This window comes from Numenius arquata, chromosome 9 (genome assembly GCF_964106895.1).
Source record: "Numenius arquata chromosome 9, bNumArq3.hap1.1, whole genome shotgun sequence".
NCBI classification, from domain to species: Eukaryota; Metazoa; Chordata; class Aves; order Charadriiformes; family Scolopacidae; genus Numenius; species Numenius arquata.
The window spans coordinates 24,579,350-24,601,072 of NC_133584.1; the positions used below are offsets into that span (position 1 = coordinate 24,579,350).

At 41.9% G+C, this 21,723-nt stretch overlaps 1 protein-coding gene across 1 annotated transcript in view; it reads right to left on the minus strand.

Moving 5' to 3' along the window:
• Positions 1-21,723, minus strand: part of YEATS2 (YEATS domain containing 2) — a 49,795-nt gene that overhangs the window by 5,325 nt on the left and 22,747 nt on the right. Inside the window, exons 13-28 of the mRNA XM_074153301.1 lie at positions 20,481-20,588; positions 19,124-19,297; positions 17,645-17,903; positions 16,699-16,860; positions 15,029-15,141; positions 13,858-14,013; positions 12,963-13,136; positions 11,387-11,585; positions 8,286-8,417; positions 7,941-8,039; positions 6,791-6,902; positions 5,458-5,531; positions 4,314-4,393; positions 3,096-3,297; positions 1,485-1,711; positions 196-270 (exon numbers count right to left, since the gene is read on the minus strand). Of these exons, the coding sequence (XP_074009402.1) occupies positions 196-270; positions 1,485-1,711; positions 3,096-3,297; positions 4,314-4,393; positions 5,458-5,531; positions 6,791-6,902; positions 7,941-8,039; positions 8,286-8,417; positions 11,387-11,585; positions 12,963-13,136; positions 13,858-14,013; positions 15,029-15,141; positions 16,699-16,860; positions 17,645-17,903; positions 19,124-19,297; positions 20,481-20,588 (2,346 nt within the window). The remainder of the gene's footprint in view (positions 1-195; positions 271-1,484; positions 1,712-3,095; positions 3,298-4,313; positions 4,394-5,457; positions 5,532-6,790; positions 6,903-7,940; positions 8,040-8,285; positions 8,418-11,386; positions 11,586-12,962; positions 13,137-13,857; positions 14,014-15,028; positions 15,142-16,698; positions 16,861-17,644; positions 17,904-19,123; positions 19,298-20,480; positions 20,589-21,723) is intronic.

The following is a 21,723-nucleotide window of genomic DNA, read 5'->3' on the forward strand; positions in this document are numbered from 1 at the left end:
AAATCAGAAAGCTGGAAACACACACAGAAACATGTGACTCTTTTTGGCCAGCTATATATCTTTCTATACATGCACAAAGGTGGACATCAGACTCTGCATCTCCTGGTTTGAAAAATGCATATTAATAAGGATATCACATATTTTTTCTACATTACTGACTTACAGTAAGGTTCTTATTGTGAAGCCATTTCTTACCTTTAAAATCATATCTTCTATTACTGATGCATAAACATTCTTTTGTACCTCAGCAGGCTGAAAAGAAATGCCTATCTATAAAATACGAGAGAGGAAAAAAATTAGTACATCAAATAACACAACCCATGCTGTACTACGGATTAGACAAGAATGACATTAACAGAAAAAAAAAATCAAAAATTGCAAAGGGTAGTTAAAAAACAAGCAAGCACACACTGCCAGCTTCATTTAAAAAAAAAAAAAAAAACAAACAACAAACCAAAACCAAACCAAAACGTCTGGAAAAAATGAAGCTTGACCATTAGAACAGCCTGCAGAAGTGCCTCTAAAACACAGAAGAAACAAAAGCAGGTTTTAATTTTTGTTTCAGAAAGAACACACAAAAACCAGGCTGCACTGGGTATCTTTGGATTGAGAATGGATGCTCCATTTTAAAACTGTACATATATTCAAGCCAACTGTGCATAATTTTCCCTGCACCTAACTATGGCAACTGAAGCTACTTTAAACAGTACCCCCGGCACCAAAGTTCCACATCAAAAGTGTTTCATCCCCCAGTCTTACTCTCATCTTGCCCATTCCCTGTCACCTGTGTAGCAGGAGAATTAATGCACTGCAGAACCAAAGTTCTGTCCCTTGATGTTGGCATTAGAGGTGGAGATGGAGATCCTTTCTTTTTCCCACAACTGCTGCAGGCAAACCCTTGCTGCTGCTCCTGTCTCTGCCAGTAGAACGGTGAGTGCTCCTTCCTGTAAGCCGAGTCAGTCTCCTCTCTTGCCTTCCTGCTGCTGTGGCAGAAGACCCCCTCCCTCTCCCTTTCTTTTACCCTAATTTGAATAGAGGGAAGCAATCCAAGCAGTAAAGAAGTTTGCTCTGGTCTAAGCTTTACCACAACCCCTTTTCAGGAGCTGCTATTAAACAGCACAGGTGGGTCCAAGCAACAAGCCCAAATCTTTCATGTGACGGGACAGGAAGAATTCAGTGGTAGCTCTCCTTTTCCCTCATTTCCCCTTGCTTCCAGCTTCCCAGGATAATTCTTCTGGTACAAATCCCACTAAGCAACACAGCTACTCCAAAATGACCTCCTGGTTGGCACGCTTTGCTTACTCCTGCCAGCACTGGCCAGCTGAGTCTCATGAGTCAGAAGGTCCAATTTTTCCAGGGCATTTATAAAAAACTTTCATAAAGCATCCAGAGGCCCATATAGATGAAAGAGAGGCAACCAAATAAATGTAAAATCACAATTAGCTTAACAACAGTTCTTATTAGCTTTATGATTCCTTTATTACCTTCTCTGCAGCATCCCTCACAAACTCTGATGCAGGCAAGGAAGCCAAGTAGAACTTCACCTCCTCTTGTTTCTCCTCCTGTTCTTTTTTAATGTTTATTTTTAATGGCTCGCTAAAGTTGAGAATATCTACTTCCTCTTCGTGTTCTGGTTCTCGTTTCAGAAATTGCTGTAGCTCCTCTAGTTTTCGGCACAGCTCCTCACCACTGCTGTAAGATGAAGGGCATTCTGAAATAGAAGCAATCAATTAAACACATGATAGGTTACGGGAAGCTGTTTATAAACAGATGCACACTCAAAATATAGCAAAAAATTAAGATAATTGGAAGTTATTTTTGTAGCTCCTACCAAACATAAGGGTGAACAGAAACGCAAACAGTCACTGAGAGCCTTCTATTTATATCTTCATAACACTCACGGTCCTCTCCCTCATCTGCTCCTACACCAATCAAGAAGGCTGCATTTCACACAAAACCAAAGCACTCTTAATGTGAGTCTCCCAAACACTCTCACAGAAGCTTTTTGACAACAGCAAAGCAGTCTGATGCTCTTTAACTTGCTTGGAAAAATGGAGTTTCTACTGTGTAGGCACCACACAGCACTAAATCATCTTTTAGGTTGCGACAAGTATTATCAAGCTTTTTAGAGAAATCAGAAGACAAATTTGCAGTGGAATTACAAAAGGGTAACCTCTCCTCTGTATGCTCGATGTAAGACAGTAGAACGTTTGTTTATTGCGTAGCTTTCCACCAGATTCTTTTCTTCAAAGACAAATACAAATCTAGTTATTTATATACAAATATTAAAAGGTGGATGTAGGCTTCCTTTCCACCTTCAGCAACTGCAACACGGGGCCAGACTTAGCAAAATATAACCAAATCCATACACTTCTGTGAAATATCTTAAATCCCTGTATAGTCAGAACAGGAAAACATCTAGCTTTGGGAAAGGGATTATCTGAAGGTGAAACAAGGGAGCTTAACTATGAAGAATGAATAAAATTAAAGATGTATGTTTAATATATACTAAAATGGACTGTGGAGATCCCAGAACTACACCTAGTACAGTAATGTAGCAGCTGTAATAACACATCGTGAAGCTTCACATGGGCCAATTCACTTCACTTTGGGAGGTAAATTAAGTCCCACTGAGCTCCATGCTGCTGCTGCCAGTTTTGGGGGTTTTTGCATCTGAACCGATTCCCACTGTTTGCATGGTAAGTCTTTTAACAGAGGCTAAGCTTACTCAAGGGCAGAACTGTCATTCCTCCCTATGCTTAGTTTGTGTGCCCACTTATTACACTGTGGGGCAAGAATCATCTTTCATAGCATTTCTCTATACTTGGGCCTCCCAAGGCCCCAGCGCACAATAAAACCCAAAAGAGGCCCCAGAGGACATCAGGAGTGGTAGGGAGAAGGGGCATCCTCATGTGTAGGCTTGCCCTTAAGTTCTCCAACTTCCATTATTCCAGAGTGAATCAAGTTAAAAAACAAAGTGAGAATCCCCTTCTCTGGGGAGAAGCAGCACATGTGTGTGCATACACACACATATCTTGAGCCATTTAATAAACAGCACCTTTGGCAAAAGGAGCTTTCTGTCCCTCCATACCCACCTGGCTCACTGTCTATCTGCGTCAGCACGTCTTCAATTGAGTCCTCATCATTCCGTAAGGTCTCCGGGTCAGGTGGAGTGTAGCCATGGCATCGACACCAGTGCACCACATGCTTTGTTTTCAGGGGGGTAATGTTGTGAAACCTGGGGTGCTTCTCGATGATTTCCTGTAGGATCTTTTTCACTGTCATTGCTCGTTGCCACTGTGACAAACCAAAGGGAAAGCTCATTGCACTGGCTAAAATGTTTAAGGTTAGACTACGGCCCAGAACAAAAATCCAGGTTGCGAGGAAAACGAAAGGAACAATCTCCTCAGAAGTCAAAATGACAAAGAAAAACAAATGTGGAAGATGGGTGTAATCCTGATATTAGGCAGCTGTAGGCAGGTCATTTAAACTCTGCTTTCTCACCCAACCTCAAGAAACCTCAAGAAACCTCAAGAAAAAGGGACACACGTTTACAGGAGCCCAGACACATTTGTCTTGACTTGAACTGTCTCATCTCCCAAGTAACACCTAAGATGGCACAGGGCAAGAAAGCCACGAGAACAATAGATGCCACTCAAAATTTTGGTTAAACTCTTCAATCATTTAAGTTGGCAACAGCAGAGGGTCTACTTAGTTTTAACATCTTCCCTGTAAAACTCCATAGCAAGATGACATAACTACAAAGAAACAGGGGGAAACATAACAATCACAATACAAAAAGGTCCAGATTAACTCAAATATTTCCCTTTTGTGAACTGAAAATCTATTTCAGCACTAGCATTGCTTATATCAGATCCCTCAGTTCTCTCCCTACAGAAAGCAGACACAATCCCATGAAAAGATGGACAAAGTATGCTGGGTAAAATTCCCATATATATGCCATACATGCCATAATATAATATTGCCATAATATGCCACAGAGGGAGGATAAAGCGCTAACTGGATAGTTTGCAAAAATTCTGATTTTGAAAATGCTTCAAAAAAAACTTAGGTTGACCCAATCAAAAAATGACCTTTAGAGTCCCTTCTGCTTGAGAAAGTCTCTGAGCAATAAGCTGGATCACTACCTGGACACAAACCAGTGCGTCGTACAGTAAGGAATGCTTCCATTCAAAACACGACACGACTGCTTCAGAAAACAAACCAGCCAACAACAAGAAAGGTTCCATAATTCAGAAAATCCTTCTTGTGTCCCTAATGACTACTTAAAGAACACAGGAGGAGCAGATTACCTCAGCTGCCCTCCTCTTCCCAATATTCCAGCTGTAATACTGTTCCACAGAAGCGGCACAAAAAGAGCTTGCATCTTCGCCTAGAAAACACAAAGCCAGAAACAGTATTAAATAGGTGAAGTAAGATAAATTCTGGTTTTGATGTTATTTAGTGTAGAAGGGAAATGTGTTTCATGCTCACAGGATCAAGGACTGTAACTCTCACAAATGCTGTGCTCTCTCTTAAGCACAGCACAGACATGTGCAGCAGACACTTTGGTTTTTGAATGCAAAATCAGCATTGCTCTTGGTCAGGATATACAGATGTCTGTGGCTATGGGCCGTTTTAAGCTGCTTCTTCCCCCAAAACTGTACTGATGTAGACCTGTAAGTCTTTCTTACTGGTTAAAGTCTCTTCCTTTGGAACACATTTTTTTTGGCCAACAAATTGCAATATAAAAATGAAATAGTGAAAAGGCTTCCTGGCAAAAACATGAGGAGGGGATATGAATCCCAAGTGACGGATTCACGAATGCTACTGTAGGCCAGAGAGCTGTATGTAATGAAAGCTTTACTGTGCCACCCACTCCTGCTCTGCTTACTGCGCTTATCTTGAGAGGGTCTGCCCTACCCAGTCTCGGGGACCACTTCTTCAAAGTGCATTCGATACCAAAGAAAGCTGCTACATTTTCAGCTATGCACATGAGTAAGAGATACGCAATTATAAAGTACCATAAAAGATTAAAACGTTTCTCTGCAAACTACCACCTTTTGTTAAAAAAGAGTAAAAACCCCAACAAACACATTCCAATGCTGAGCTATGTTATCGTATTTGCAAGCATTTCTGAAATGCTGGTATTAGAGACCAAAAAAAAAGGCAGCACATCTATTAGGGACAGGCCAGGGAAAAGAAGCCATTGTGTGAGGAAATACAATCTATTCCTAACCAAAAAACAGGTGAAAGTTAATAACTGCTGACAACATACTTGGCTTTATTGGAAGAACCCAATTCTAAGCTTCTTTAGAATAACCCCTGGAGTAAGCTCTCTAGGAGAATGGCTTCATTTCATTCTGCCTTTTAATAATTTTTGTGGCTACAGAATGTGCAAGGCATTCTGTTGATACATTGAAAATAGAAAGCAAAGCCTTTTCATTTACTGCTTACTTTTTTCAGCAATTAATGGAACCTTCTTCACTATTGCTGTTAAAAGCTGCTGGATGTTCTCCAAATATTCTATGCTGCAAGGAATAAAAAGAATCACAGTGAAGAATACTGTTGGAAGCAATGAATCAGTTACAAAAGGTTTCAAAATCACTGCATGGGCTACAGTCCCTAGCCCCAAGGCATCATAGTGATATTAGTCTGGGGATAAACTGTTATGCCCCAGTCTGGAGGATTTCAAACAGCCCCCTCCTCTTGCTGAAGTATCCACATCTGAAGCTGCATTTGTTATGATGAAGAAACTGAAGACAGGCTTTTTTGGGCTGGCTTGGAAGAAATCCCTGCATCATCTTGCAAGCTGCAACACTTCTTTGAGGGATAAGACACACCTATTAGTACAGGCTGTCCCAGTAGGAACACGGGATACTGCATGGAAAACCCTGTGCTTATGGGAGTTTAAAGAAATTTTACTTAACCAGCCATACTGTATTTAACAGGCAAGGACTATATTTTCCATTAGTTATAAAATAACTAAGATAATCTAGAAGGTGTATTGACACAAGATTTATTCCTGTCTCCTACACATACACATCAGGGTAATGTCTGCAGGGACACGTTGGGATAACAAAACTTTTCAGAACATGGAGATGGGAAAGTCAGCCACTGGAGGAATCAAGAGCACAAGAAACCCCCCTACACATTACAACAAATATGCAGAGAAAATTCTGCAAACCAAGTTCCAGGGAAAAAAAACCCACTAACAAGTGCTTGCAAGAGCATCACAAACAAAGCACTGGATTTCACATCATCCTGTGAACAAATACTCTGATGATCTTTATATTATTCCATTCCAATTCTGAACAAAGGCAGCCGTCACACTAAGTAATTACAGAAGCATGAGCTTCACAAGACTAGAGAGGCGAGAAGAGAGACGGTTCTACTTTTTTCAGATGCCCCTTTTTTGACCTGCATTTCACTGAGCAGTTTGACCTCAGTAAGGACACACAATGGGAATTATACAAGTAGCAGATGATAAAGAGGTTTTAGCAGCTTGAGATTTTAGCAAACCCCAAAACAACTGCAAATCTTCAAATAATTTTTTTTTCCCCGTTCATGAGTGCTGCATACAAATCCATCTACAAACAAAATACTGTGACGCTGTCTGAAACAAATGCCAGCCAGCAGAATTAGTACTGATACAGCAGCATATGGGACAGAAGATTTTATAATTTATTTCTGGGTCAAATCTAACACTACTGCCCATATCCCTAGAACCTCCTCCTTTCCTCTTGGTATTTCAAAGACCAGAAATACTTAAAAAGAAATGAACAGTTACTTGATAACGTAATTCCCAAGTTCAGAGCTCTCTTCTGTTTTTACGGCTGCTTGGCCTTCTTGGGTACCCACAGAACTGCAGTTTTGTCCTGTTGAATCAGGCTCCATCTTAACTTCAAAGAAACAGAACACATTTTAAGAGACAAAAAGTACCAGTAAGCTTGATAAATAATGTCTTGCGAGACTCTGATAGGACTAAGGGTCTTACATAACACCACTTAACAATCAGAATGTGAACGACAAATTAAGCATGAACAAATTTGGCCTTCAATTCTGCTGGAAGAAAGCCACCAGAACATGACACCCCACCCCAAACCTCAACATGCTCACATCCTTTTTAGAAAATTTGCATGTGCATAATCAATTGCTGATGTTTTGCATACGACTGCCTGACCTAAACTGAATTGCCTGCAAATGGACGTTGGCCTTTCTGTAATCAAAGCGCAGTGTAGAAAACTACCAACAGTTTTAGCAAGAAGTGACATTTCAAAGTGAGAACCTTTCCGAAGACATCACTGATTTCGACATCAGTGAACTTTCTCATGTCTCGGACAGAGCTCTGGTGACACAGGAGCAGGAGAGAGAGAGAGATGTTCCCAACCCGAATGGCCAGGCAGTCTGGTCATTCATCTGGGATGGGAGAGATGCGGGGCAGCTCTGCAAGAACTGGACTTCGAGTACCTCAGCTCTGGCCTATGCATTATTCTGGGAAGTACCATGTGTACGTCTTTCCCCTGCATGTGTGTGCATGCACACACATGCTGTTTACATCTAGTGCTGCTGGAAAGCATTCCCCAGTACCTTTCACCACAGTCACTATTCTAAGGACAGCAGTAACTGTGATTAAATACATGCTGTTTTATGCATTTCTGCAAAAGTTGATTGAAACAGTCAGTGTTTGAGGTACTCATGGTAGCTTTCTATAGAATCCTCATTTCCCTCTGTACTTGCCTCTCCTTTGGGATCTGCTGAGGGGCAAATCACTGTTAGTTTCCTAGTCCCCCAATGCCATTTTTACTTTATTTAAACCCTATTAACAATGGAAATAAAGGAACCCACAGTCACAGAGTCTACTTTCACAGTCAGGCCACTTGCATAAAGCAGCACCAGCTTATTTCTACTACTTATCTTACTGAGAAATTCCTTGTTACCTTTAGTGATGGATGCTGTAGAGGGACTAGGGACAACGGTATTTGCTGTTGTGACAGCTGTAACAGCTGAAACTTTGCTGGTAGAAAGCGACTGTATCACTGGAGAGGAACAGCAAAAAAACCAAGAAAACAACAACGAAAAGAAAAATCAAACTTCATACACTTTGACAAATAACCATGTTCAGAAGCAACACAGTGTTTGCAGCACAAAATTTAGGGATGAATTTCCTTGCTACATTTTCTTCTATCTCTAACTTTGGACCATGTATGCCAACAGTGACCAAGAGCTACCCTGTGTCAAAGGGGATTTTCAAACATCATCTGTCATCCTCCTCTGCCCTTTACCTTTGTTCATAGGCATGAGTATTGTCTGAACACCTCCAGAAGCTGTGTTTACACCGAGCTGTTTAAGCTGGCTGGGAACTGTCAGAACAGCCTGCTGTGGACTAGACTGATTTGAGTGGATTTTTAGCAACCCTGCAAGAAGAACGGAAGACAAAATGTTAAATAAAACACACCATTTTGTTTATTGCCAGCTACTTCTCTCCCTTTCTGCCTGAACTAGGACGGCATGTAAGCCAGCACTGCCACCCTCTTAAGAAGCCACAGTTCAGTGAACTGTCAGAGCAGTTTTTACTGACACAAGTGATAGCTAAAATACCGGGGTGCTGCACCAGTATGCGCAGTATGACGTGCTGCACTGATATTTGTGAGGCAGGGTTCCTAATTACGTAAGCAATATTAAGCAAAAGTTGATGTAACGCAAACCTTTGAACTGAAGCAAGCTCAACACAGAGTAAAACACTCTTGTCAGAACAAGACCTGGTGCTCGAGGGCCTGGTAAGCCAGTGAGGGACAGCTCTGTCATACTTACACAGCCACACTCACTGAGGTACCCCAGTGCCACACACTCCTCTGCAATTCAGCTTAGCAGAACCCACCGCAGCCAGCAGAGCACCATTAACCACGTTTTAACTAAGCGACAAGCCCAAGGCTGTGCAGCAATTCTGATGAAGGACATACCTGAATGGAGTGTCCCGTGTCTTTCTGTAACATGCACTGAATACATCCATAAGGATGGCTAATCAAGCTATGAATCATATTAAAGTGGGGACTGAATTAAATCACTGGTTTTAGTCAAGGCTAACAGAACAAGCAGGACATTCAGGTATTAACAGCATTATCAATGGCAGCACCCAGCGACTTTGGTGGAAACCAGCACGGCTCCAAGCTGTGCCATAGTGCCATGGGTGAGTAGTACTCATCATCACCAGCTCTCCCTCCACAGTGATGACAGCTCAAGCCACCACAGCCAGCACTCTAACACTGTGATTTGGGCCTATGCCCATCCTTTGTACCGGTAAACTGGCTATTTTCAACACAACTGTATTCAATCTACAGTTAACTTTTATTCCGATCGTGGAAATTTAATAGGCTTCTATTTTAGAACACTGACAACAGCAGACTTCCTAGTTTCACAATGGTAATTTTATACCCGTGATTTGTTTTGAGACAAAGTTTCCATTCTCCTCACATTTTATTACTGTTGTTTAAGAAGCACAGCTGCCTTTCAAGTGCCAGACACGCAAGGTCTGATGAAGATATTTCTCGGTTTTGAAAGATGCATAGCACTGGTCTGTCAGGCTTTCACCACCAGGCAAGAAGGCTAACCTAGTATTACCAAGTAATTTTTAAACGTCATAGTGTATTCTGCCTAAGAATCATTTAAATAAAAGCCTATATTTTTAGAATTATAAATATGATTGCCACACATCTTGCCAAAACCTTTTCTTCTGCCTCCAGCTTTCTCAAACACACAGCCCCAGGATGGCCAGGCTCAGTGGTGGTTGGCTCCCTTTGATACACCGACCCCCAGCCGTTCTCCTGGGGGTGTTAAAATGGTGAACTGAAGGTCTCTTTGGGCACAAAGCCAGTCTCCAGCAAGCCAGTAAATGCTCATGGCTTTGCAAATCTCTTTCCAGAACAGTTTACCACACTTTGAGAAAGTGCATCATTTAAAAAGAGTGCCTTGGGGGATGTCCCAAGTGTGCGATCCACAGATGCATCAGGATAGGACAGCAAGGACCCAAACAGCAATGCGAGGAAGACGACAATATTTTCAACTAACCCCATTAGCTTGATGGGTGGGAGACATTGTTCATGGCAAAACAATGGGAAAATTTGAGATTCTTTTTGAAAAGTTGCCTTTAAAAATAAAAATATCCAGAATTCTTACACAGTTTTGGTTTGGTTTGACATTGAAATAACATGTTTTACAGCCACTGCTTCTTTTGGGATTCTTAAAGAAATACTTTTTCGTGATGCCTCAGGTTACAAAAACAAAACAAAAGACAAAACAAAACAAAATCTAGATAACATTCTCATACCTAAATGGGAGTTTTAATCTGAAAGCTATTTAGAATGGCATATTTTCTACAAAAAAAATACTCAATGCTTAAAATTGCATTTTTAAGAGCAGAATATACTCAAATGCTTATTGCAGAATTATGACTTAATTAGTCTTAGGAGACTATTGTTTACTTTCAAGCTCTGGGAAAAACAGAGTCACGAAAACACAAGGAATTTGGAAAACTCTGTACATAGGAAACAAGAGTTGCTTAAAAAAGACAGTCAGACGAGCTCAGTGTCACTTCCTTTCTCTTTTCTATATTTTTACTCTGTTTCCACTCAGTAAGAAGCCACTTCAAGTCAACAGAACATACCAGCAGGTAAACTAGTCAAAATGAAAATTTCTGATTTTAACCCATAATACTCAAACCTGCTATATTTGCTCTCCATCATGCAAAAGATACTGGAAGACAATAGAACTAAATAATAAAAACTCCCCTCTACCTAACAACAGTCCATCTTTATTACCTCATCTTTACTAACTTGAAACATTCCAGATCCAGCCTTCCTCACTGTACTTAATGGATTTTAACTTCAAAGCCTTTGGTTCCCCCTAATCAACATCTCTCTCCTTTCCAAGCCAAACAGAACAGATGCAAAGCCTCAGATCCAAATTCTGCTCATGCAGCTTCTCCGACTTCAGTGGAGTTTCACAAACTAGTAAGTCTGTAGTATTGCCGGTACCTTGATAGTTTCAGCATTCAGCAACACCCTGTGCTCTTGAATAGGGAGGATGCGTCTTCTAATGAGGACTTGGCATGAAAACTAAAATCCCTCTCCAATACCAATGGACAACTCATGCTGTTATTTGTAACAGACACAGTCAATGCACTGATGTGACAGAATGCCAAATTATTTAGACATCTCTTTGGCTAAGCCAAAAGTTATGCTAATAAGGTATGTTTTAGAAAGCATGACTTTACTGTTACACATTCACAAATGCAGGTGACTCTACATGCTTCCATTTACAGTGAAGACATCTAAAGAACTCGCATCTGGATTCTAACTTTCTATAGGAAAGGAAGGGAGTTTAATACCTGATACTGCAGCTTTTCCAGTCACAGGCGTTGGTGTAGTCATCAGAGAAGCAACACTTACAACAGTGGAAGTTGCAGTCTTATTCACTACTGATGGAGTTGACTGGCTCTGGCTTATACAGATTTGGTGCTGCTGTCCAGATGTCTTTGCTGCAGGAGTTCCAGAAGATGAGGAACTGGAACCTGCATTATCTATTTGCTGCATAAAAGAGGCAGAAAGGGATAACAAATTTCTTTTTGTGTAATAGGTTAATCAACAATAGGCACAACGAGGCAATATCTAGAAGTAGCAAAACCAAGTATTTATCTATCAATCATTAAGAAGTAAGAGGTTCTCAAGCACATATGCAAAAGCTCATATACAATGATGGTACACATAGACTGGAGGTTGTTTCAAGCAGAAAAAGTGAAATCGTGCACACAGGAATTGCTACCAAACTGCTCTGATAGTATCTGGAGCCAGGTCCTTTCAATTCAGCAAGCAGGGAGGTCTCCAGATGAAATATTTAACCCAAGAATGTTTCATATTTCCCTGCTGCTCAGAAGTCCAGAGGTGTCAGCAGAGAAATGGAAAAAAAGTTTGGGATACAGAGGCTGCATGGAAAATGTCTATCTCTGCAGCTTCACTGAGAGCTGTAAAAACAGTGAGTAGCATTTAGCGCAAATTCTAGCATCTTCACCTATATATGCTGTGTGTGCCAGCGTCCAGCCCTCTGAGGGAAGTATGGCATCAACCTTCCGCTCGTTTAATCTTTGCCTCCCCACAGGCAAAGGCAGCAGGGCAGGAGGAACCTTCACAGTGAACTATATACTGTCCTTTTTGCTGCCTCGTCGCCACCCTGTGAACTCCAAACCCACTCCAGGTGGACAACCTGCATCCATGCACAAGAGCATTCACTCGAAGAACACAAATTTTTCACTTCCAACCTCACTCTGTGCCGGAGCACCCCATTCCAAGGCTGGACTGTTACGACTCCCCTGGGATACAGGGAGGATACATCCTTTGAACACAGTCAGGACCGAAGGACCACGTACCTTGACCACTGCCGGCCTCTGAAGCCTGTTGACAACAGATTGGGCGCTAAGCACCATGTAGAGTCTATGATCTCAGAGAAGCAAGCTACAGTCCAGATATTGCTGGCTTTCACTGACCTGCTGGACGCAGAGCTTCAGGTATTTCACATTTTTCTGCAAATTTTTGTGCCAGCAGCAGAATTGGTGTTTGAAAGCTGCATAGCCCAAAACTTCTAATTTGTATGATTGCAAAAAACTGTTCCAGATAAAGCCTTCCCTGCCTACCTGAATTTTAACAACATTAAAAGCAAGAAGGTGCAGGTTTCTGTTTCTTTTCTCCCTTCTTTCCTCACAAATATTACTTTATGCCAACCAGCAAACAACCCAACAGAAAAGGAGTTGCGTGCACTGTGCTGGTACACAAGTAAGAGTAGACCCACCAGCAATGCTGACTGAGAAAAATATCAATAGGGGGAAAAAAATGGAATAGAAGTCCTTTCCTGGGGATTATATTGGCCAGAGTGAAAATGTTCTATTACTGAATATCGGCAATGTTTCTCACCTGGGCCACCCCATTCGTGGGAAGGGCCACGGCAGGAGCAGCAGCGGTGGTGATGACACCTCCTGACACTCTCAGCACAGTGGTGCCAGGTTTGGAGAGCTGGGATGAGGCAGGCACTGATTTTATAGACCCATCTGATATTTTCACCAGTGATGTCTGTCCGCTGGGTGCAGCCTTTGAAAAAAAAAATTCAACGTAAGGAAAAAGGTGTATTTCTTTGGAATTTAAAAAAATGACTTAAAAAGCCCCTCAACCACAACAACAAAACAAACAAAACAAATGCTTTTTATATTACTGAAAAATATTTTCAAAAGACTTTTGAAAAAGGCAAATTGTGTCAATAAGAGCTGGAACAAAACTACCACCTCAGAAACTATTGACTTGGCAAAAATATGCCTATCAATCTTGAATTTTGGACAATCAATTACAAATACACTTGGGGAGTTTGAATTTCATAGAGACCACACTTGGTAGTTTTTAAAAGAAGGACCTTTAAGGGATACCAAACCCAAACATTTTTAAGAGCTTTAGCAGGTGACCCACTTCTACAGTTCAAATATTTAAGCACATTTTTGCACCTGACTGTATTCACTTCTCTAATTCCATTTCACTAAGAAATCCCAGAGCACATTTACGAACACCCAACCAAAGCTTACACATGACCCACTCTGAGAACAGAAACAAAGCTGGAAAACTGTCGTCCAGTATCTGCATACGGAAGTAGGCCTTCATGCACTTTCCTTATGATAGTACAGCCAGCATCATAACTGTACAAAAAAACCCCACCAAACCAAACAACTGCAAAAGGAAGAGCTGTCAAAATGTGTGGCTGTGGTTCTTAATACTTTATCTGACAAAATGCTGACTCGTAAGAAACACATCATTTGCACATTACCTGTGTAAATAGAGCTGTTTTCTGTCCAGTTATCACTTTTAGTGCTTGTCCTTGTGTGGAAGATGTTCCGACTCCTACATTGCCCTGAACAACCGAAGCTGGAGTCAGCTGCTTCCCAGAACTCTGAGGAGAAGGCTGGCCGACCAGAAAGGTGCCCTGCTCCAGAAATAAGTTAGGGAAGTCAGCACTTTGAAACACAGCTAAGAGTCAACAGAAATCTAGGAGTATAAGCCTGTAGCTGTAATGCAACAACAACATTGCATCTTCTAAAAACAAGGCGCTGATAATTACAGATGCTTCTGCACTAAGAGCTGGACACAGCCTTCTCGGTGCAGAACACCACTTTCTGATGCAAGGGAATGGGTGAAAAAGCCACAATCGGTTTCCTGCCTTGTCAGAAGCATCCACTAAAATTTAACACACTTTGTGCTCTTCAAGTTTATTGTGACAAATGTTGCTTAGAATGCAAGTCAAAAAGGCTACTGCCAGGTGAGGCAAAAAAAAAAAAAAAAGAGAGAAATCAAAACATTCTGTCACCTTCTCACCTCAAAAATGTATTCAGAACTCAGCATGCAGTGACAACCAGAGGTGTGTGCTCTAATAACCTAACAGCTGAGACCTTGCCACCCTTCCTGCTTCTTATCAGTACTCAGTTGCTACCCTTCAGAGGCTTCATTCATCCACTATCACACATGGATCCCTTCACACAATCTTCTGTTTTCTCGTTTTTCTTCCTTACTCAGCCTTGCTGTTTCTCTCCAATAACTCTCCTTTATTCTCCTATCTCTACTGTACTTTCCCTCCAACTCTTACACATCCTACTGTGTAGGATAACTCCTTCATCTCTGTCATATCACCTCTCTGGTTTTGGAGACCCTTTGGAGACCTCTGTCCATTCTCCACCCACCGCTCACCCTGGTCTTACTTGATGCTGCTTTCTTAGCCTGCAAGGAGCCACAAGGGGACCACCTTGCAAAGGGAGGCGAGGGACAGAGATGTGCCAATAGCAACCGCGAGCGATAAAGCAAAGAGAGGCAAGGGCTGTTAAGAGAGAATCTAGATCCCATAGTCCCAGAATGTTTCATGTACTACAGAACCAAAGGATATCTACATATCGCCACTGCAGCCTGAAATGTCCATCTGCTTCAGTTAAGATGCTCACACCACTGACCTGGGGCGTCTGCTTCAGGATGTAGGATGTATAGGTGAGGTGCTGTGACAAGTTACTGCTTGTGCTTTGGGTTCCTCCTCCTCCACTATTCGTGGAAGAACCAGATTGGAGACCTGTAACCAGAAGAAAAGGCTTGACCCTTTGGTAACCAGACACTGTCTAAAGTATCCCCATATATATAAGTAATTGAAAACACTTTGCAAGATGCTTGCTGCCACGTTTTGTGGCTAAATAACACCATTACCCAGTACAGCAGAGTTCAGATGTGCTGCTGCTCTCTCTTACAGTTCAGCAAATGCCATGAACAAAAGGGGTTATGGGGGAAGTAGGAAGGACTGTTGGGCAAGCAAACCTCATTTCAGGCTGTTCTGAATTTTCTCTCAAAAAGAAGATGCTGTCCAACAGATGAACAGTCTTTTCATCAGTCTTTTACAGGTTATGAATATGCAGCAAAAGTCCTAAAAACACTCTGAATCCCACTGGCTTCTTAATTTTACTTTTGTTGGTTGTTCCAACGCAATTTTGTTACCAGAGTATTAGATCACCAATAGCAAGCAGTGGTAATTTGCAGCGACACTGATATTCCTCTCCCTCCAGAAGGAACATGCAGAACACTAACTTTTTGCAGTCTCTCATTAAAAAACAAGGGTAAAACCCCCATATTTATGGCTCTGCCATAAAAGTCACAAGTATTTGCTCTTCCTTGAGGCCTGTGAGATTATTTCCTTTTCAGGGTTGGACTACCCCAGTTGCCTCTCTAAATCTCAAGCAATGGGGCTCACATCACCAGTTGTACAGCCCAAAGACACCTTCACCAAGAAGGTATTTTCACTACTTTTCAGTGACATGTACTTTATTGCTATGTTGCTGGTATTTACGGCCTAGTATATTAAACCGAATAATACCTTTTCTTCCCTGCCGGTATCAGAACTGAGAGCAAAAAGTTTACATCCAATCCATCTCCCATCCCAACCCCCAGCCTCAAAAGGAGCATTCTGGAGAAGGCTTATGACAAAACTCTTCCTCTACAGAGTCCAAAACTCGCAGTATTCTTTTCCTACAGCAATAGCACACTACAAAAAGTATCGTCCATCAGAACCATTTCAGCAATGATATTCTCCAGGTATTTCACAGCAAGTTTGACTCACAACAGTGTTTCTGCTGATCTCAACAGCTTGGGGACAAACCTTGTATCAATATTCAAAACCGTTTCTTTCCCTCATTCCAGATACAGCATCTTTTCCTTTTCAAGTCAATTTCTTATGTTTCTAGTTTCTCCAGGATGTCAATCCATGACTTATTAATAGCTTTCACAACTATATTCAAATCCATCTCCATTCTATGTCATGAAAATGCAGTTGTCTCTTCCTACAGATCACCACAAAGAGTTAAAGACAACCCTTTGCTGAATTTTGAGGAAAATTACACTGTCTGCTTTCAGAACAGAAAGACACTGAAAGCACTGTGTAAAAAGCAGTTTCATCTAAAACAGACGACACACGTGAGATTTGTCTTAAAAAGCACCACATACCACATTTGTTGTGAACAAAGAAACCCCATCCCATTATTGACTTCCACAGTACCAGGATGCTTTATAGCAAAAATGCCCAACATATTAATTATGCAGTGATTACATTATTTAACTCATTAGATTTCCCTGCAAGACTAACTAGCATTATTTGTGGCTCGCAGTATGGCTCCTTGGGGTATCAGAAGCAGTTTTCCTTTCCCAGAAGGATTCTTGCTGTTGGTGGTGAGGTACAGTTTGGTGCCTGGTGGTAAGTTTGCCAAGTTTGCCAGGTTGGTGGCTGGTAACTGCAGTGTAGCCATCACTAGAAAAAAAGAATAAATAAAAAAAAAAATAAGAACTACTGCTTGCAAAAAGTAGTATGCACTGAAATCTGCACAGGATGAAAGTACTAGGGGTGACAGGCAGCTAGCCTTTGATAATCCATTCTTAGCTGGCCAAACTGCAGATTAACTCCACCAGTGATGCACAGGCACATTGAATAGGTCTGAAAAAACCCTTTCTGCGTGCAGTGCTGCTTAGAGCTGCAGGCCAAAGCAGCAGAACTGTGGGGTCTACAGGCTTACTTGGGTCTAGAGGCCACTCAGCACCTTTCAAGCAGCCCAGGGCCCAAAGTAAGATGCTCAGCTAAGGCCAGCTGTGTGGAGAAGCAGGCTGGAGGTTTCTGCCCAAACCCCCGTAACTGTAAGCACTGGGAAAGATGTGAAGGTGCAATCAGGACCATTTGGATCTTCTCGGTTGGATTTACGTAGAGCCCTCTGAGCATTTAAGGACCACGATGCTGGGCAAAAATGTGATATCTGGCTCCAGGAAAGTCTTTCTAGGTCTCTAGCACATTCCCCAGCATATCTGTCTGATCTCCACTCACAGAACACAGCATGTTTTAAAGTACTTGTGCTCCCTCTTCCCCCTTACAGATGAGTTAACATTTTCTTTATTGCTCATCTCAGCCTGAATTTCCCTACAGACCTCTCTATTCATTTTGAAGTTTTTCAATCACACATAGCTATTTTGCAGTTGAAGAAATCATCATAGAGCCCCAAAGTCTACCCATCAAGAGCTATTAACAAGGTGCAAAATTACCCTACCTGAGCCTTGAGATGTACTTTTCTGAGCACCTGTGGAAGAAACTTGAGCCTTTGTTATAGTCTGCACAGGCTGAGCAACAATTGTCCCTCCACCTCCACTCACGATGGCTTTGGCTACACCTTGAGTCACAACCTGCTTCGGACCAACAGCCTTTGCTACTGAAGAGCTAGATTTTGCCACAAGTATCTGGCCACCACTGATAGCCACCGCTTGTTTCACTGTCGACTGTAAAGCAGAACCAACTGGAACGCCAACAACCTGCAACAAATAAGTATTGGGTGATGTGCTGCTGGCAAGAGCTACCATGTGAATTCTAACTGGTACCCTTCCTCCATCTCTAGACAATTCAGGACACTTTATACGTATCTAGTCACATACAAAAGCTATTCATCCAAAACCAAAATTAACTTGGCAAGAGGCCAATCCCAAGTAAAAAGATAAACTGGTAAACACAACCGCGATTGCAGAATACCCACAAAAGATTAAGTACATTCAAATTACAGGACACTTCCATTTTTTTCCTCATATATAAGCAATGGCTTAATTCCAGTTGAAGATAAATCTTGCCTTGGCAAAGCACAGAGATCCAGAAATTTAGTTTCAACACATTCATGGGAACAGACTCCCTGGGAAAACTATGCCCTCAAAGCAGAATCCCCAAAGTGCTTCAATTTTATGCGTTGACAATAACTGCAGGCAAACACAAGTTTGCATACCTGCTCAAACAGGCAAATAAGGCAGTAAAAAGGACAATGAACTGTTGCAAATGCAAATATGTATTTATTTATGCAAAAGTGAAAGCTCCATATGCAGTCTCTTGTGCTTGGCACATGATTTGACTCTATCCACAATGGAAACAGGCAAGAACGGAGACAATTTCTGACACATCTGTCATCTTGTCACTGCACAGTTACCGTGCCTTCTCAGAAGCTGCGTCACTCCTGTCATAGCAGCATTGCATTGGCACAGACTCCTACAATAAAACACTTGAGTTGTCACTCAAGTGGGACTCCTTCCACCTCATGTTAGTTCTGGCTCAGCCTCCACCCCACTCCCTATTTGTCCTGTTCTTTTTCATTGCAGGCCTGTTGCCCAAAGAAAGAATTTGCCTCGTCTTGCAGAAAGACCTGGATGAGTTTCAGGCAAGAGCTGATGATGGCAGCCAACTTTCTGGGTTGACAGGCTCCAGTTCAAAAATACCCCCACCCCACTCTTGCAATGGGTTAGACAAAGTGGGAGACATTCCCTGTACACAACCAAATGCAATAGTGTCTCCTCACCCTGCTCCCTTTTCAGGGACTACGGGTGAGCATGACGTGAGACAGGCTGTGCACATGGGGAAACCAATCACAGTGTTGCTGCCTGGGTCTGAGACAGAAGCACCCCTACTCCCCTGAGAGAAGCACGAGGTGTTGAAATGAAACCACAAGAAAGGCAGCTTACGCCACTCCAAAGGTGCCCAAGTGCCTCCCTCATACCTTAGACTGCACCGTCCCCTCGCCTGTGCTCACAACTGGCTTCTGCGGTGACAAGGCTAACATGTGGCTCCCTTTTACAGTGACATACTGCTGCACAGAGGTCTGCGTGGTTGTCCCCGTCGTTGGTAGCTGGGGTTGCTGGGGCAGCTCTCCCGGCTCCTGCTTAATTATCACCTTTTAAATAGGAATAAATAAATAAATAAATGTATGTAGCAAACACCTTTAAATAACTGAGGAGCATTTCTGGAACAGCCTGTCTGCAAGACCCGCCTGGATGCAGTCCTGAGGAATGCGCTATAGGCAATCCTGCTTTGGCAGGGGAGTTGAACTAGATGATCTCTTGAAGGTCCCTTCCAACTCCAACAATTCCGTGATTCCATGATAGGGCAGGCAACAGTCAGTGAACTCAGATGTGGCTCTTACATAGCACCAGGGGCACACTCTAACTCAGCCACTCCCAACACAAGTATATGATGGCTGCATTTACAAAGCATTCCAAATTTGAGAGGTGCTCACAGAAATCACAGAGTAACAGAAATCGCTAGTAACATTACAATTAGTAGCCATACTAATGATGGACATGGCCAGACCTGACTTCTTCAGGCCCCGCATCTCAGAAAGGAGCCACAACTCCTCAAGGTTTCCAATTTCTAGGCACCTTCCTGCTGAGCACACATTCTAAACTTCAATATTTTTTTCTATCCTGCAAAATTATAAACAATATTCTAGCTATAGATGTTGTGAATTATTATAGCTGATATTATTCTCTGGTGTTAATTCTTTATGTTTCAATGGGACAGGCCCTAAATCTAATCCCTATGACTGGTGACTCAAGAAAAGCCAGGGTATTTTTGTGTTAGATTGCTGTAGGTACTGTAACTGGTAGGAGGTGTTCTTCCACCTTTTACTTGGATCACCCTAATATTGCCAGAAACAACTGTAAATTCTGCATGGTAACTTTTAAGGAAATGTACTCATAAGCGGCAACATCTGACATTCAGAAATCACTAGAGCATTTTTTAAGAAACTCCTGACAAATCCACCCCAGCTTACTTTTACTGTTTCCCACTAAAAATAGCTTTAAAAACACCAGCCTCAATAGGACAGTGATTCAAAGAAAAACAAGAAAGGCTTAAATAAAAGATAGAAAGAAAGGTCACAGGAACACTAAGGCCATGGGAAAAGAAAAGAAAACAAGAGACATTTTTTGAGAGGTGCTAGAGAGCTCTTGGCAGCAAGACACACTGGTGCCAGTAATAGTTCTACATGCACTGGAAGTTAAGTGTTTTGTGGCACAAACCAGCATGAAATAGCATTACTGGGCATCTTATCCCAGCACAAAAGCCAAGAGGAATACCTTTGTAAAAGCTCCAAGTCCTCCAGTGACCGATTTGGGGCTTTGTACCTTGGAATGACTCCCGATAGGACAAAGAGGTGGCATGGTGGCAAACAGAGAATCCTCCTGCTGCGAATAGGAAGACATGGTGCAAAAATTGGTGAAATGTCCAATACAAGAAATAAAACAAATGATTACTAATAAAGGGTAGCAGGGACCATCTGGGCAGTCCTAAATTACCATAAGCCATTTACAAAAATCAGTCAACACTTAAGTAAAAGGAGGGTAACATACTTAATGCAACCTACAAAGCAAATTTTATTTGGAAAGTTACATCTCCCACAGCAGTAATTGTTTCTTACCATGTCATACACAAGTGAAAGAAATCGACTTGTTTGCTCCCCCCACCAGCTTTGTATAAAAAGCATTTCAGAGCTACAAAATTCTGTTAGTCTGAGAGGGAATCTTATATATGCATATAAATACCTGACGGGAAGGTGCAAAGAAGATCAAGTCAGACAATGCTCAATAGTATCCAATGAAACACCAAGAGTCAATGGGCACAAATTGAAACACAGAAAGTTCTGTTTAAGATTTATTTATTTATTTTAATTTAATGGTGATCAAACACTGGAACAATTGCCCAGAGAAGTTGTGGACCCTCCAGCCCCGGAGATACTCAAAACCCAACTGTATAAATTCCTGCTGTAGTTGACCCTGCTTTGAGCAGGCAAGTTGGACTAGATGACCTCCAGAGGTCCCTGCCAACCTCAACCGTTCTGTGATTCTATACGCAATCTCAGAGAGAGAAGAAGAAGAAGCAGCAAGTTAAGGAGGAGAAAAAAAAAAGTTCAATTTAGATCTGCAAACAAAATTCTTTCAGATGATTTCTTGTTCTCCTGTAACTAGAAACACCTGATGGCACACAGTCTTTCCAGACAGAATGCATCATTTGGCAGAAAATGTGAGGCTACCTAACTACATGGAGTAAAACACATTTCCACACCTGCAAAATCATGCACCTGGCATTCCTGGATCTAAGGCTGGTAGAGAAGTGAAATTCATTTGAGGAAGTTTGTTACATTTATGTTTTGTTTAATTATTTTAATTACACTCTTTTACAATCAACGTGAACTCCAAAGACATGGTTTCACAATTACTTGGCCTATCTTTGGGTTGGATCACGACCAGAAAGCAAGCCCTCAGACTCTAACCTAATACTCCTGCCGTCTTCCTTGTGCTGACACAAATGGCCAAAAACAGG